This window comes from Myotis yumanensis, unplaced genomic scaffold, assembly GCF_028538775.1.
Source record: "Myotis yumanensis isolate MYYU_CA2020_CCGP unplaced genomic scaffold, mMyoYum1.0.hap1 SCAF_2, whole genome shotgun sequence".
NCBI classification, from domain to species: Eukaryota; Metazoa; Chordata; class Mammalia; order Chiroptera; family Vespertilionidae; genus Myotis; species Myotis yumanensis.
The window spans coordinates 14,781,732-14,797,770 of NW_027223753.1; the positions used below are offsets into that span (position 1 = coordinate 14,781,732).

A 16,039-nucleotide genomic window follows, 5' to 3' on the forward strand; every position below is an offset into this window, starting at 1 on the left:
TCTGGTTATGAAAGAAACACACTTGTTAGGGAAAATATTAAAGCAATTGAGAATATAAAACGAAGGTTTAAAACTCTCCCAGCGGTCCCATCCCCAGAGACAACCAGAATCAACAGTTTTGTAATAATCCATTTAGCCTTTAAATGCACACCATTCGTGTAGAAACATGACATGTGCCGTTATTGTTTTTTTTGGTGTCTTATTCTTTCCACTCTGTGTTGGCTCCTTCAGCCTATCTTTCCTCCTGGTGCTAACGAACCGAATGCTTATGTGTGGACTTGAAATCCCCACCCTCCTGTCTGCTGGTGAAAGACACCTTCAGGAAAGTGAGTTGGAGAAAATAATCCTTTCCCAAGACCCAGAAAAAACCCCTATTCCACATCCCAGAACTGTGCGTTAAACAAGGGAGGCCTGTGAGACTTCCGGACTTCAGAGCTGGAGGCTGGAGCCTGCAAAAGCAGCCCGTGGCCTGGAGTCTGGGGTTCTCACTGATTGTCTAAGTCGCTCACTTGTGTCTGTGAAGAATGCTTCCATGGACGCCTGAGTTTCCTGGCTTGTAAAGGTGTCTTTGTTATGCTGGGGGATTGTTAGTGCTTTCCTTCCTCCTACAACCACCACAGGTGAATACAGCCAGTGCTTCTGCCAGAGTTCTTGTTTATCCAAAGAGTTTGTGTTCCTCGTTCAAATAAAAAAACATACATCTGCATATATGTTTGTTAATATGTCACATGTGTACTATGATATACATATGGTACTTAATGTATGTATGTCCTACTCTGAATTCTGCTTTTTTTTCTTAGCCACATATGATGGCTATATTTTCATGTCAACACGCACATGTATGTCTACCTCATTCTTTGTCCTATCGCCACTCCTTGAACCACCTAGTCTTCATGCTCCCTGCACAGGATTCCACTTAAAGATACACTCTGACTTATTTATGCAAACCCCTTGATGGACAGTAAAGTTGTTTCCAACCTTTGCCTTTATGAACTATGCAACAATGAGCATCGTCATCCTCAGATCTTTGCACACTTGCTTAATTATTTCTCGACACTCCAGCCCTTGAAGCAGAATTCCTGGTTCTAGGGATGAGCATGTCCAAATGCTGATACGCCTCACCGATTATAAGTGCATTTTCAGGGAGGAGTCTGCTCAGAGTGGAGCAGGTTGTCTACCAGCCAGCCAACCTACTACCAATTCCTGTGTGACCCTAGGTCAGCCACTCCCCCTCTCTGGTCCTCTGCTGCCATTAAGTGAGGGCAGTACTCCCTGAGGGTCCTTCCAGCTCTGACGCTCTGTAGTCCTGCCTTGTCCAGTGGCAGGGAAGGCTCAGGTGGGCCAGCGGATGAAAGGGCAGGGACTCACCCTCAGGTGGGTGCCAGAGATGGGGTCTGGGGTGAGTGGCTTCCACTGCTCGGAGCCTTCCTCCTGGAAGCTGATGAGGTAGCCTGTGACCGGCCCGGCCCCCGTGTATAGCGGGGGCTCCCACTGCAGCATCAGGGAGGTGGCCCGCACCTCGAATGCTCGCACGTCATACGGGGGACCTGTGGGAGATGGGGTAGAGAAGGAGCTGGGCGGCCAGGCAACCAGCCAGACAGCCCAATGGCCAGCCAGATAGCCAGGTACTGAGCAAGCTTGTCGATCCGTCAGTCACGACCAAGCCTGGAAGTCCCTGTTCTGGGCATGGTGGGGACCTGGCTGGCCGTGGCTTCATGACAAAGCTTGTCCTGGGCCTGAAGTAGGGCTAGAGCCTCCCATCCCCGTGCCAGTCAGCATGAATCTTTGCTGTTTCAGTGTTTAGTGGAGGGGCCACGGGTGTGGCCTCCCGAGTCAGATCACCAGGGCTCACGGCCCAGCTCTACCCTTGCAGGTTGTGGAGACTCTAGGCAAGTTACTTAGCCTCAATGTTCCCTGTTTTCTCATCTGTAAAATGGGGATAACAATAGTTCTTACAATATAGTGCTGTTGTGAGCATTAATGACATAATTTATGGGACGTGTAAGTACATAGTAAATACCCAGTAACTACTAGTTGTTTATCATTATTGTTGACTAAAGTATCACACATAGTAATTACCTGCCATTCAGGTAAAGGTTTTGTGTAGAAAACAGAACTGAGCTGCACAGAATGATGGAGGGTCGTGATCCTTCCTTCCTGGGGGGAGGTGAGGGGCTCATTTGTGAGGAAACTAACAGGGCTAGGGGAGTGGTGTGCAGGTGACCAGGCCTCCTTGTTGGTCTAGGACAGTGATGGCGAACCTTTTGAGCTCGGCGTGTCAGCATTTTGAAAAACCCTAACTTAACTCTGGTGCCGTGTCACATATAGAAATGTTTTGATATTTGCCACCATAGTAAAACAAAGATTGATACTTTTGAAATTTATTTTATATATTTAAATGCCATTTAACAAAGAAAAATCAACCAAAAAAATGAGTTCGCGTGTCACCTCTGACACGCGTGTCATAGGTTCGCCATCACTGGTCTAGGACTTTTAGCGGTAAAACCAAACTGGGCAAACTGGGACGAGTCAGTCACCCTAGCAGAGTGCCTTTGAGACTAGTCTGTGGCGAGAACCAGAGGCCGAGGATGTGCTGAGCTACAGGACAGTTTGTGCTGGGGTACAGGGCCAGCTGACGGTCAAGGTCAGGGGTCCTGCAAGGCAGGGTTAAGACTGTCTGTGTCAGCGATTACAGGGTGCGTTGGTGGAAGGGCCAGGAGTCTGGTGTCGGAACCCACAGCGCGAACATGGATGCCCAGAGAGCTCGGCAGGGGTCCTCGCATTGGTTGGATTTGGGGAGGAGGGGTGCCCTCTCACCTGGCTGGGGCATCGTCCACTCTTTGCACTCAAACAAGCTGCTGGGCGCCGACAGCTCGCCGACACCTGCCAAGTTTGCGGCCCGGGCACGGAACTCATAGAAGTGGCCTTCGCGAAGGTTGCTGACCTTGAAGAGCAGAAACACGGACTGAAAGCCGAGGCAGGGGTGAGGGTGGGGGGGTGGGGGTGGTGAGGGTGGGGTGGAGGAGCAGAGGAGCAGCAGGAGCGTGGGGAGAGGTTCAGAGCAGGGAGTCCTTGGGGCTTTAACAAGATTGGCCACGTGGGTCTGCACCTGGAGGCCAGGGAACCCGAGGTCCCTCTCAGCCTCAGGACCTCCACCAGCGACTCACCCGCACAAGCAAGGACACCAGGCGGGCAGCCACACTCCAGCCTTACCTGGCAGACCTGGGTCGGGACCGGCTGCTGGTTGACCGGGTGCCAGTCCAGCTCCTCCGAGTCGTGCTGGTCCAGGAAGTAGCCCAGGATCTTGCAACCCCCACGACGCTTGGGGGGCTTCCATCCAATGACCATATCATTTTTCCCACAGTTCAGGAGGATGAAATCATAGGGGGCAGATGGCGTAGCTACGGGGAGGCAGGGAGGGGAGGCCAGGGGCAGTCACCAAGCCTCCCCAGTGGGCGCCCAGCCTGCTCTGGGGGGTACTAACTTAGCCAGAGGTGCCCGCTAGTAACCTTGACTTTGCCCCTGGGAGGGCACCTGGTCAGGCATCACTGCATGGCCTCAGGCCACGGTGCTTCCTTCCCAAAGGAAAGGGAGGTCGGGGAGGGGACACTCCCGCTCCCCTCGGGGCCTTGTCCCCACTGGCCTCTGGGACGGACCCTCCAAGATGTGGTGTGTAAGCCCTGCTCCCTGCCCGGCCCCGAGCTGCCCCGAGGACTTACCCAGAGCCTGCTTGACCCTGATGGGTTCGGTGGCTGCTGAGCTCTCTCCTACCCCAGCCTCGCTCACTGATCTGACGCAAAATTCATATTCTTTCCCCGTCTTTAGCCCAGGAACCGTGAACCTGGGAGAGAAATGTGCAGCGCTCAGGGATGGCCACCAGCTCGCAGACATCCCCAAACTTCCCAGAACAACCTTGTGGGATGAGTGGTAGCCGGCGTGGCAGGATTCCAGGGTCTTACCTAGAGGTACTGCCCTTGCCCCCAGAGTGACGCGCACACCTGCAGGGTGAAGTCCTTAATGAAAGGTTGGAGGACGGTGGTCAAAGGGATGCACCGCCAGCCCGGCCGGTCGCTCAGTGGTTGAGCATCGACCTATGAACCTGGAAGTCACAGCTTGATCCTCAGTGTGGGGCAGGCAGGAGGCAGCCGACCAATGATTCTCTCTCATCACTGATGTTTCTATCTCTCTCTCCCTCTCTCTCTGAAATCAATAAAATTATCTTTAAAAAAAGGTACAAACTCCCAGTTATAAGATCAGTAAGTACTAGGGAGGTAATGTCCAACATGATAACTATCGTTAACTCTCCTGGTTGCTACACGGGAAAGTTGTTATGAGAGCTCCCATCACAAGGAGAATTTTTTCCCCTTTTCTTGTAATTGTATCTGTATGAGATAACGGATGCTAACTAAACCTATCATGGTCATCATGTCACAGTGTCTGTAACTTAAACCATCATGCTGTACACGTCATACAGTGACGCATGTCAATTATTTCTCAATAAAACGCTCTTAGAGCCCGCCGCTAAAATGTGAATGCGCTGGGGAAGGTACTGTTGGAGGCTCAGGCAGCTAACCGGTGAACCGTGCTCCCTGGTACATCTCTGGGACTTTGTCCTTGAAACACAAGTGGCTTTTATTATCTGCACAGATGCTGCGATTCTAAAACATGGAGTCCCTTTAAAGACCCCCAGAGAGAACTGTTGTCCAGAAACATACAGGTTCACCCGGGGTTGGAGAAAAATGTCCTTCTCATGCTGCCCTTTCTTGATAAAACCCAAATTGTGGACTCCTTTCTCCCTTTCCGTTTATCAACATTTCCCTCTAGCAAATCTTGTTCTACAGGGAGTTTGACCTCGAGGAGCCCCAAGGACTTAAATCAAGGTTGATGGTCGATACAGCATCAAGTTCCCTGCGCAGGGACACCCACCTCTAACGGGCAATCTGCCTTTAAGAGAGAATGAAACACTGCAGGGATGATGGGCAGGCAGCCTGAGCAGGTGAGGCTGGGGTGACTCTGGACCAGCCCCTGCTGACCATGAATGACAGCAGTGACAATAATGCATGCTTGTCTAGCACCCAGCTTCCGCCGGGTCTGTGCAAACTCAAGGCACTTGTCCGAATGCCCTGTTACTTACCCCTGTTTGAAGGTGAGGGTGAAGTTGAAAGCTGGAGGGGACCTTATGGATCACACTGTCCAGTTCCTTCACTTTATAGGTTGGAAAAGCCCCCCCCAGAAGGAAAGAGGTGTGCCAAGGGCACACAGCCAATTGGGAACACAGCTGAGTCCCAGCACAGCACCATTATGCCCATTCATTCATTCATTCATTCAGACACTTTTGAGCACCTCCTATGAGCCAGGTTCGGTGGGGCCCAGCAACATGGCACTGAACTGACCACCACAGCCCCACAGAGCTGCCTTCGTGCCGTCACCCAGGCAGCTCTCCTGGGCAGCACGTCCAGCCTCTTTGCAGCCATGAGACATGTAACCTGCCACATGCTCATGTGTGATGAGCTCCTGGACGTATCAGAGGAGCATGCCACCCTCCCAGGTGTGACACATCCCCCAGGCTTGTCACACCCTTTACGTGACTCCCCTTCAGCCCCTGCCCCTCCTCTGGAAAGTACACTCAATGCATGTGGGGGGAGAGGTGTTATTCTAGGAATAACTCCGACTCGGGGCTAATTTGTCAAACACCCAGTTTCTCTCCAATTTGGACACTTCAGCAGTAACCAATCATGCGTGACCCCCGCAGCAGACTGGGAGGTGCTGAAGACCAGAGGGACAAGCTCCTGTCGCTTTTTCAGGGTAAGATGATCTCAGAGTTTGGGGCCCAGGTGAGAGGAGCACAGCCAGGCGTGCTCAGGGCCTGCCCAGGTCACCACCTGAGCCGGTGCCCCACAGAGCCTCTAAACTGAGCGAAGTCATGAGCCCAGAAGCCTCAAGGCTCACGGAGCCTGCAGGACCAGGGCCTCCGAGAGAGGAGGGGCCTCGGAGGGGAGTGGGAGCTGGAAAGGCAAGAGGACTGGAGTCTGAGCTGAGGCTGAGAGAGGACCAGTCCCTGACCAGGCAAGTGAGGGGTGGGGTCTGAACCGAGGCCTCCCTGGTCCTGGAGCCACTGGCTGCCCTGCACCCTCTGCTCTCTGTATCTAAGCTCCTGGAAGGATGAGACCTAATGAGTCATCTCTGTCTGCAAACAGGAAGCCTTCCTCCAGTGTTTGCTGAAGAAGAGGCCATCTGGGTCAAGTCCTAGTTCCTTCATTTGCTAGATAGGGAATTCTGGCAAGTCACCTGACCACCCGGTGCCTCAGTTTCTTCACCTGTCCAGTGATAATAAGATAATAGTCCTAGGATTATAGGATTGCAGGTAGGACTAAATGACCTCATATCTGAAAAGAGCTCAGAACAGTGCCCGGCACCCAGTGCCGTGTTGTGAAATGGGCTTCATTGTTCTTATGGCGCCTCCTTGGAGGGTGCCCTGGTGCAGGAAGGGGTGTGGCAAACTCACTTGTCGCCCTGGATGGGTTTGTTGTTAACTGTTTGCCACTCGGACGATCCTGCCTCCCGGGAGTAGATGTAATACCCCAGGAGCTCTGGGCTTTCTTTCACAGGATCCCAGGTCAGGGAGACAGAGGTCTGTGTGTCGCGGAGAGCTTGAACTTGAGCTGGAGGAGGCAGGGTCGCTAAAGACAGAAACATGGACTGAGTAAGGATGCTGAGTTACATGGTACTAACACGACGGGGAGTGGTGGGCTGTGGGTTCCAATGTGCCCCGGGGCTTTGGCAGTGCTTTCCTTGTCCTGGAGGAGTGCCCCAGACTCGTGTATTCCCAAAGTCCTCTCCCCTCTTACCTCCAAACATCTCCACTTCCTCACTAGGGCTCCAGTCATCAATCCTTACAATCTTCCTCACTTAGAAGTCACCAGGTCTGCAGTTTTCCTCAGTGTTTATCTTTAATCGCTAGAAAACTTGACTTTCTTTCCTTGAAATTTCTCTATTGACTTTCCTGGCTCCCTGAGACTATGCTCCTTGAAGTACGAACTGCCCTGATTTGTTAAATGGACAGATGGATGGATGGATGAATAGATAGATGGATAGATGAACAGATGAACAAATGGAAGGGTGGATGGATGGGAAAACGGATGGATGGATGAATAGACAAATGGATGGATGAATGAATAGGTGAATGGATGAGTTAATATATGGCTGGTGCAGGAGCTTCCTTCTCTTTCTACTTCTTACACTCCTTATATATCTTTTGGGGTTCCCCATCTTTTTTGTCCCCAAATGTGGGACTCCTCCAACTTCTGTTCCTTGACTTGCTGTATTTTTCTTCTCTCCTCTCATCTATTCCCATGCCTTCAACCCTCACCTCTGTGCAGGTGACTCCCCAGGCTTTAACTTCAGCCCTGCCCTCTCCCCCGAGTTCTAGAGCTCATCTTCCATTCTCCCCAGACACTTTCCCTTGTGTTCTGGTGGTGCCACAAAGTCAACAGGAAAAGGCTGAACTCAGCATCATCCATCCAACATAAATCCAGTTTTCACTCAGTGCCTACGCTGAGCCAGGCTCTGCACTCGGCACAGGGGATGTACTGAGAGATGGACTTGAGATCCTGGGCACAGGAAGTCCTGTTAACAACTTCAGCCTCTCGGGTTGAAGACAATGTGGCAGCGGATGAAGGCTGGATGGAGGGGAGAGGCTGGAAGGAGGCCACCCAGGGACCCCATGTGCACAAGAGACCTGATTCTACCCAAAGGCAAGAACTTGAGCCGAGGGTTCCATGGCATGGAGTAGTCCTCAGGCATTAAAATCAGGAATTCGAGGAGGATTTCATGACCTGAGGAAATGTTTGCAACATAATGTTTACTTTTAAAAGCAGAATGCAAAGCTCTACTATGGTTTGATCAGACTTTGAAAAAGATGAATGGATATGTGTGTGGTCAGAAGGCCAGAAACCCAGGCATCCAGATACTGGGCAGTGGAATCATGGTGGGGGAGTACTCTTTTCTTTCTGTTTATCAGTTTCTCAATTTATTCCTCTTTCCCTTCCTTCCTCTCTCACTCTTTTGCTTTTTGGGGTACTTTCCCATTTTAACATAATTTTACGTCTGGAATACAAGTCAATAGCTTTTCTTTTTCCTCCCCTCCTCCCCCATCTTTTCCTCTCCCTTCTTTTTTTGAACTGTGCTGGAACCTTGCCCTCCGGCTAGTGGTCCAGAGACAGCCCACACTGTCTCTCTGGCCACTCACTGGCCAGGCCCCAAATCAGGCCTAAACCTTTGCTGGACCAGAATGAAAGAAAAACCCTACTGGCCCACCAACCCATTCACACTTATTGTAAATACTAGAGGCCCGATGCATGAAATTCATGCAAGAGTAGGCTTTCCTTCCCCTGGCTGCTGGCACCGGCTTCCCTCCGGCACCTGGGATCCAGGACCTCGGCTTCCCTTGCAGTCCCAGCTTTGTCCAGAAGGTTGTCTGGAAGGACGTCTGGAAGGATGTCTGGCCTAATTAGCATATTATGCTTTTATTATTATAGATGTACATTCATTTGGCAGGTAAGGACACCAGGTCTGCCGCTCTGAGATGATGTGCCCAGGCCCATGCCGTGCTGAAGATGAGCGCTCCCTAGCAGGTGAGCCAGGGCTCAAGTAGGACAGCTGAGCCCCCACCAGGAGACCTGCTCAGGAGGCAGGAGTGGGTGCTGGCTGGAGACCTTTAGAACTAAGGGGCCACTTGGTCACACTCAGCACCTATGCTGGACCCAGCTGGATTCTGCAAACTGTGAACTGTGGTTTGGAAAGAAAAGCCTGTACGTCCATGAGCCCTCTGCCCAGAGAAATGTGATGGCTGATGTCCTGACACCTCCCAGGCTGAGGTCATGCTGCTTTTCAGCTCCGTGGAGGTAGAGGCGGTCAGGACCAGGGAAATGGGCCTGGCCCTGGCCCTGTGGCCTGGGGTCTCACAGCCCCGAATGCTGACAACCCACCACCCGGGCCGGGCCTGCCCCACCCCCACCCACCCTCTGCACCACACAGGTACCTGGCTTTCCCCGCAAGGCGATGGGCTCGCTGGGCTCCGAGGGGTCGCTCACGCCATACTGGTTCATCGCTCGCACCCTGAAGACGTACGACTTCCCTTTCTCCAGATCCAACAGTGCGAATCTCGGGGATTTCACAGGAGTTTCTGTGCTGATGGCCTCCCAGGTGCCACTACCTATGACCGACTGACAAAGGAGAGAAACTCGCGTTGGTTAAGCAGCTGCCGGAGCTGCTCTGGGCCGCCCACTTCCCACACATGTTCTCACTAACGTTTATCCCTGAGTTAATATATGGCTGGTGCCCCTGAACGCCCGAGCTCTGGATCCACCTGCCTCCTCGCCATCTCTACCTGGATGCCCACTGAGCATCTCACCTGCCACATGTCCAGAACTCGACCCTGGAGCGTGCCCCAAACCGAAGCTGCCCACATGAGTTAGGTTTCGCACAGGCCCAAACCTTTGGAGCGGTCCAGGACTCCTGCCCTCTTTCCCGCACACCCCAAATATGCTCCATCCCCAAATGCAGTCGGCTCTACCTTCAGAATGTATCCAGACTCCAACTATGACTTACCACCCGCAGGTCCCCTGCCACAACCTTCATCCAAGCCACCATTGTCTCTCAGATCTGAGTTAGTTTAATGGCCTCCTAGCTGGTCTGCCTGTTTCTACCTTTAATTCCCTTCAGCCTTTTTCTCTCCAGATGATGGTCTGTGGGCTTCTTTTACAACATGGGTCAGGGGGTGTGCTGATCTGCTTAGAACCTTCCCAGGCCCCACAGCTCCCTTAGAGCGAAAGCTTCTCTAGGGTCTGGCCCTGGCCACCTGTTTGGCCGCATGTCATGCTCCCTTTGTCCACCCACCATGGCTCTGTGCCCCCTGCTGCTCCTTGATTGTGCCAGGCCCAGCCTCTGCCTCTGGGCCTTTGCACTTGCTGGTCTCTCCCCCCCTCCTCCCTCACCGCCCCCCAATGTTCTTCCCTCAGAAATCTCTTGGCTGGCTCCTCATTTCCTTTAGGCCTTTATTCAGAACTCACTGTCGCCCTAACCAGTTTGGCTCAGTGGATAGAATGTCGGCTTGCGGACTGAATGGTCCTGGGTTCGATTCCGGTCAAGGGCATGTACCTTGGTTGCGGGCACATCCCCAGTGGGAGGCGTGCAGGAGGCAGCTGATCGATGTTTCTCTCTCATCAATGTTTCTAGCTCTCTATCCCTCTCCCTTCCTCTCTGTAAAAAATCAATAAAATATATTAAAAAAAGAACTCACCGTCCTGGGGAGGCCTCCCCAGGCCCTCCACCTACGTCAGCAGCCCTCCCCTCCCTGCCTTATGTCTTCCCCCTCAGGGCTACCACTAGCTAATGTGCTAAATATGTTACTCATCTGTCTTGTTTATCATGCGTCTCCACTCCCTACTTGAATGCCAGCTTCAGAGGCAGGGTTTTTGTCTGTACCTGGGGCCAGTGACAGTACCGGCCCATGGGAGGTGCTCCATCTATGTTTGTGGGATAAATTAATGAATAAATGGATGGTAGGTGTTAATTTCCCCGCCGATGGGGAAACACAGGTTCAGGGAGTTTTGGTAACTGGGGAGAAAGTCATGCATCTAATAGCTTGTGTATTTGGTATTTAAGCTCAGGAGTGGGTGCCCCCAAACCTGCTCACTCTCCACAGCGCCAGGGGCCCCAAAGGCAGCCATAAATTCTGCGTCTCTGGGCAGATAGAGGGTGAAGAGCTGAGGGTGATGCAGGCTGGCGAGGCACCCAGAGGCCACTCTGCTGAGTCTAGGTATGAGACTTAAAGCTGAGAAGCACCAGGGGACCCCTGACCCTGCCTTCCCTGTGCTCCCCACCTCACCTCCACCCAAGGCCCACCCAGCTGGTGGTGGCCTAGAACCCAGCGAGGCAAGAAATCGCCAGAAAACCAGTGAACATTTCTGAACACTGGTGCGCCAGATTCTGTTTTAAGTCTTACAGGTTTTAATTAACTCGATCCTCATATTGACCGTATAAAGCGTGTACAATGATTATCTCTATTATATAGGAGAAGAAACTGAGGCACAGGGAGACTAAATAACCAGCCCAAGGTCACACAACTAGTAAGTAGCAGAGATAGGATTTAAACCCAGGCAGTCTGACTCCATGGTCTAACCACCAGTGGTTCTCAACCTTCCTAATGCCGCGACCCTTTAATACAGTTCCTCATGTTGTGGGGACCCCCAATTTCATTGTTACAAATTGAACATAATTAAAGCATAGTGATTAATCACAGAAACAATATGTAATTATATATGTGTTTTCCAGTGGTCTTAGGCGACCCCTGTGAAAGGGTTGTTGGACCGCCAAAGGGGTCTCGACCCACAGGTTGAGAACCGCTGCATTAGACAGACTCCACAGCCTCGCAAAACAAATCCTCAGTTCTTGGAATAGCTTTCCTATGTCGGAGAAATAGATCACCCGTGAGTGTGTGAAAAGAGGCCCATTTGGGCAAGCAGAGGCAGAGACGCCTCCCTGGAACCTTTTACTCATTGATCCACTAATCCTGTACTGTCTACCTACTATGTGCCAGGGTCTAGAGCAGGGGTCCTCAAACTACGGCCCGAAGGCCACATGCAAATACAAATATTGTATTTGTTCCCGTTTTGTTCTTTTACTTCAAAATAAGATATGTGCAGTGTGCATAGGAATTTGTTCATAGTTTTTTTTTTTAAAACTATAGTCCGGCCCTCCAACGGTCTGAGGGACAGTGAACTGGCCCCCTGTTTAAAAAGTTTGAGGACCCCTGGTCTAGAGCATCTCCTCGGGAAGTGTTCACAGGCCCATGGCTGCTGGCCTGGGCTGAGTGCTGCGTCTTATTTCACCCTCACGGGGGAGGATGTCAGTCTATGCTGGAGGAAATGAGGTTCAGAGAAGTTAGGAAACGGGCTCACGCAGCACAAGTCAGAATGGAATGATCTGTCGCCACACTGTCCTTCTCCACCATGACATCCACTCCACAGAGCTGCCCGCTCCCAGACACCTGCTCCCACCCTGTCCCCGGTGAGAATGGCCTCCTCTACACCCCCGCCCCCGTGCCCTGTGAGTGCCGCCGCCATGACCCCGGCTGGCGCGGGCCCGCCTGGCTTCCCTCCCGTCATGGCTCTGGCCAAGAGGAGTTGTTGGCCTGATGCATGGCCCGATGCCAGCCAGACTTGGGGGCGGGGATCTTACTGTTGTATTGTTTTCTGTGTCTCTTAATTTTTTAAAAAAATATATTTTATTGATTTTTTACAGAGAGGAAGGGAGAGGGATAGAGAGTTAGAAACATCGATGAGAAACATCGATCAGCTGCCTCCTGCACGCATTCTACTGGGGATGTGCCCGCAACCCAGGTATATGCCCTTGACTGGAATCAAACCTGGGACCCTTGAGTCCGCAGGCCGATGCTCTATCCACTGAGCCAAACCGGTTAGGGCTGTGTCTCTTAATTTTGTGTGTTTCTATGAATAGCCTCAGGCACTGCCATCAGAAATTGCCTCTCAAGGCTGGAGGGAACCTCAAAGGGCCATTTACCCCCCTGCTCCTGTGAAGGGCCAGCTCAGGGACCGCTCTTCCCTGCTCTGAAGGCCTCCCCAGGGGACACGGCCTTGCCCGGGGCTCTCGGCACTTCCCTGACTCCCCACAACCTGGTCCCACAGCAAGTCTATTTCTCAGGCCTTGGGGTCTCCTACCTTCTCCAGGGAGTATGTCAGCGGAGCTCTGCCCCGGGGTCTCGGCTCCTCCCAGCCCAGGACCGCGTAGGCCTCACGGATCTCGCTGGCATGGACATTGGTTGGAGGCGAGGGGATGGTCACGAAGCCTAGAATCAGAGTCATCCAGGGCAGAGATGAGTGGGCCCTTAGAGACCCCTAATCTCAGCCCCTCATTTCGTAGAGGAGGAAACTGGGGCCCAGAGAGGGGCAGGAACTTGCTCCAGGTCACCCAGCAAGGCCGGCAGAGCTGGGGCCAGAAGGCGGGCTTCCCGATGTCCTGCCTAGGACTCTCCACCCCCTCCACGAGGGGCACAGCAAGACGGGCCAACCTCACCAGAGAACTCTGGCTCCTACAAATAAAACCCTCCCTCACACCCCCCACCCTCCAGGGACAGCTTCCGTCTCTCTGCCGGTTCGTGGACCAGTTTCCAGAACCATAAAGGGGGCTGGAGTCTTGAGGCAAAGGGTCAGGAGGTTCCCACGTACCTTCCAAATCATCTGTGCTGATCACGATCTTGTTCCCCAGGTCAAAGGGGATCTCTAGGATGGAGAATGGAGCAAGTTGGGGGAGAAGTAGGGGTGCAGGGTACGTGGGGGCTGGGTAAGGAGGGTCTGATTCCTCCCCCTGTTCCTGGCCGTGGCCTTTCATTGTGTGACCTCAGGGAGGTCCTCTCTGGGCCCCAGTATTCCCAGGGGTCCAAAGTGGAGCACTGCTGCTCTAGAGCTTGGGGTATGCCCTGTCCTCTCGGGAGAAACGAGGACCGAGAGGAGGAGGGATGTGCCTGGGGTCAGAGACCTTCTGTGTCCCCTCCCTTCCCCAGGGGCTCCGAGGCAGGCTGTTTCCTCCTTCAGATTGAGAGCATCTGTAGCAGTGCTGTGGTCCTCCCCCCGCTTAGCATCTCCTGTGGACCGGTCTGTGCTTCCTCCATCAGACCACCAGTGCCCTCTCCTCAGGCCGGGGGTTCCTAAGGACACACTGTGTTTCTTCCCACCGACTAGAGGCTCCTAAGGCCCTGTCTCCTCCATCGGATTAGAGTCCCTGAGGCCTGGGCTGGGCTTGCCCTCGGAATAGGGTTTGGAATGGGCTGTGCATTCTCCTGGGTGAGTCAGTCACCCACCTGTCTTCCTCTGGGCTTCATCGGGGTCACCCATGACAACCGGTTCTGAGGCCTTGGAGGGGAGGCTGCTGCCCGCCTTGCTGACGGCTCTCACCCGGAACCGATAGCTCTGGCCTTTGACGAGACCTTGGATTGGGCACCGACAGGTCCCGCCGGGGGCCTCATGGCAGGGCACCCATTGCCCAGACTCGCCCTGGCACCTGTGGGGGAGACGCCAGCTTCAGCCCCTGCCTGTGACTCACGCCTTCCCTGTGTGAGCCTCTACCAGGGCCGTCTCCCTGTCCCGGGCTGCCTGCGAATTAAGCCTGCTCTCCATTCAAACGCCTGGCTCCAACCTCGGGCCCCCAGGAGGATGGGGTCATCCTCCACCTCCCGTGATGGAACTTTCCATGCCGTTCATGGAGCTGCCCCAGGTGGCTGGAGCCGTGCTGTGCCCTCCACACCCATCAGCTCATTGAGTCCCAACAGTCCGCGGAGTCAGTGTGATGACTGTCACTCTAGCCAGGGATGCACAGCTCAGAGAGGGAGAGGACTTGCCCAAGGCCCACAGTGCGTGAGGGATGGAGTTAGGCTTTCACCCGAGGGCTGTCCGTTCCCGAAATCTGCATGTGGTCCAGATTGACCCTCAGAGCTGGGCACCATGCCCTCAGGTCACTTCACAGCAACATTACGGGTGGGATGGGGCAGTGGTCACCTGACTCCACGCTAATGAGCAATGTGACTTCGGGCAACGTCATCGCCCCATGTATCTGTTTCCTCATCTGTAGATCGGGGCACCCAGGAGCCCCCTGCCCCTTAGATGGGGAGGTTGGAAGGACGCAGTGATCAGGCGCGAAGCCCCAGGTACACGGTCCCCGAGCCCGTCAGTGACAAGACTGCGTGTTGCATCAGGCTTGGGCCTCAGAGCTGTCGGCGCTAAGGAGGCAGGTGTCCCGGGGCCTCCCCTGCCCAGTGTGCCCCTCCCTCTGGGGTCACAGCCGCTCTGTCACTCAGGAAGGGAAACAGTCAACAAGGGCACATGTGTCGGGTTTCAGGCACTTAATGTCCCCCTCCTCCCCCACTTCCCCCACCCCCCACCCCCTTACTGCAAACAATCCAGAGGCCAGCGGCTGACTCCAGGGTGGAGTTTCACTGAACACCCTTTTATTGCCCCTAAAGTGAGCAGCACAGTCGACCTTCTGCCCTGTTCTGAGACTAGGCATGGGGCTCCCTCTCCTGTGGCCCCATTCTTGTCCTCACAACCAGGCAGAGGGCGACCCTCCCCGCCAGGGACTCTCCACTCCAGCGGCTGACTCACTGCTCAATGGAGTAGCCGGTGATGGGGCTGCCCCGAGTGTCACTGGGCGGGGTCCAGGTCAGGATGAGGCAGTCTCTGTTCACATCCAGGCACAGGACGTTCAGTGGGGAGCCCGGGGCCCCCATGTTCTCTGCTGCAGCATCTGAAACCCGGGTGGGGTGAGAGGGAGGATGGGGAGAGAGGGGATGGGGAGGCTCTTCCAGTCCGTGTCCACTGGGCAGCGGCTCCCTCCCATGCCCGCCCAACACCTCTTCCATTCCCCGTCCAGGGGCTCAGAGCTGATCTTGAAGACCAGGACCTGAATAATAGCGTCCTCCTCTCAAACCACAGCATCTGGGTGGGGGGACTACTGGGGGCCACCCTACACCTCGCATGTGGACAATTGGTCTCTGGGCTTCAGCGGTCCCTCTGCCCCACCCCCACTCACCTCTCACAAACACGTAGGTGCTCTGCTCCCGGGGCCCCAGGGGCGAAGCCACCTGGATTGTGTAGAGCCCCTCGTCCTCCTTGTAGGCGCAGGACACCTGCAGGGACGCCTGGCGGTCTGCATAGAGGGTCTGCCGGCGTCCTGAGGACCTCATCCGCTTCCCTGATGAGGAGAGGGGTCCCGTGTGAGCTCATGGGGGATCCTGGCCTCACCTGGGAACCTGCAGATGCCCTGGGGGTCCAGGCAGAGGTGGGGCTGGCGTGGCTATAGCCTGAGGCTCAGCTGGGGAGTCAGGGAGGGGGAGGTGGCCTCCAGGGCTTTGCCAAGGTGGCCACTGAGCTCTCCAGAAGGCTTGGGGGTGGGGCAGGGCCCAGGGAAGGGGTTTGGGACCTCAACCAGGGGAATGAGGATGGTGGCTCAGTGAGCAGTTGGAGGT

At 54.2% G+C, this 16,039-nt stretch overlaps 1 protein-coding gene across 1 annotated transcript in view; it reads right to left on the reverse strand.

Annotated features, from left to right (window-relative positions):
- Positions 1-16,039, reverse strand: part of MYOM3 (myomesin 3) — a 54,165-nt gene that overhangs the window by 21,885 nt on the left and 16,241 nt on the right. Inside the window, exons 10-20 of the mRNA XM_070404354.1 lie at positions 15,604-15,765; positions 15,177-15,318; positions 13,880-14,079; positions 13,248-13,301; positions 12,741-12,868; positions 9,041-9,224; positions 6,506-6,680; positions 3,720-3,841; positions 3,214-3,401; positions 2,818-2,944; positions 1,369-1,547 (exon numbers count right to left, since the gene is read on the reverse strand). Coding sequence (XP_070260455.1) covers positions 1,369-1,547; positions 2,818-2,944; positions 3,214-3,401; positions 3,720-3,841; positions 6,506-6,680; positions 9,041-9,224; positions 12,741-12,868; positions 13,248-13,301; positions 13,880-14,079; positions 15,177-15,318; positions 15,604-15,765 — 1,661 coding nt within the window. The remainder of the gene's footprint in view (positions 1-1,368; positions 1,548-2,817; positions 2,945-3,213; positions 3,402-3,719; positions 3,842-6,505; positions 6,681-9,040; positions 9,225-12,740; positions 12,869-13,247; positions 13,302-13,879; positions 14,080-15,176; positions 15,319-15,603; positions 15,766-16,039) is intronic.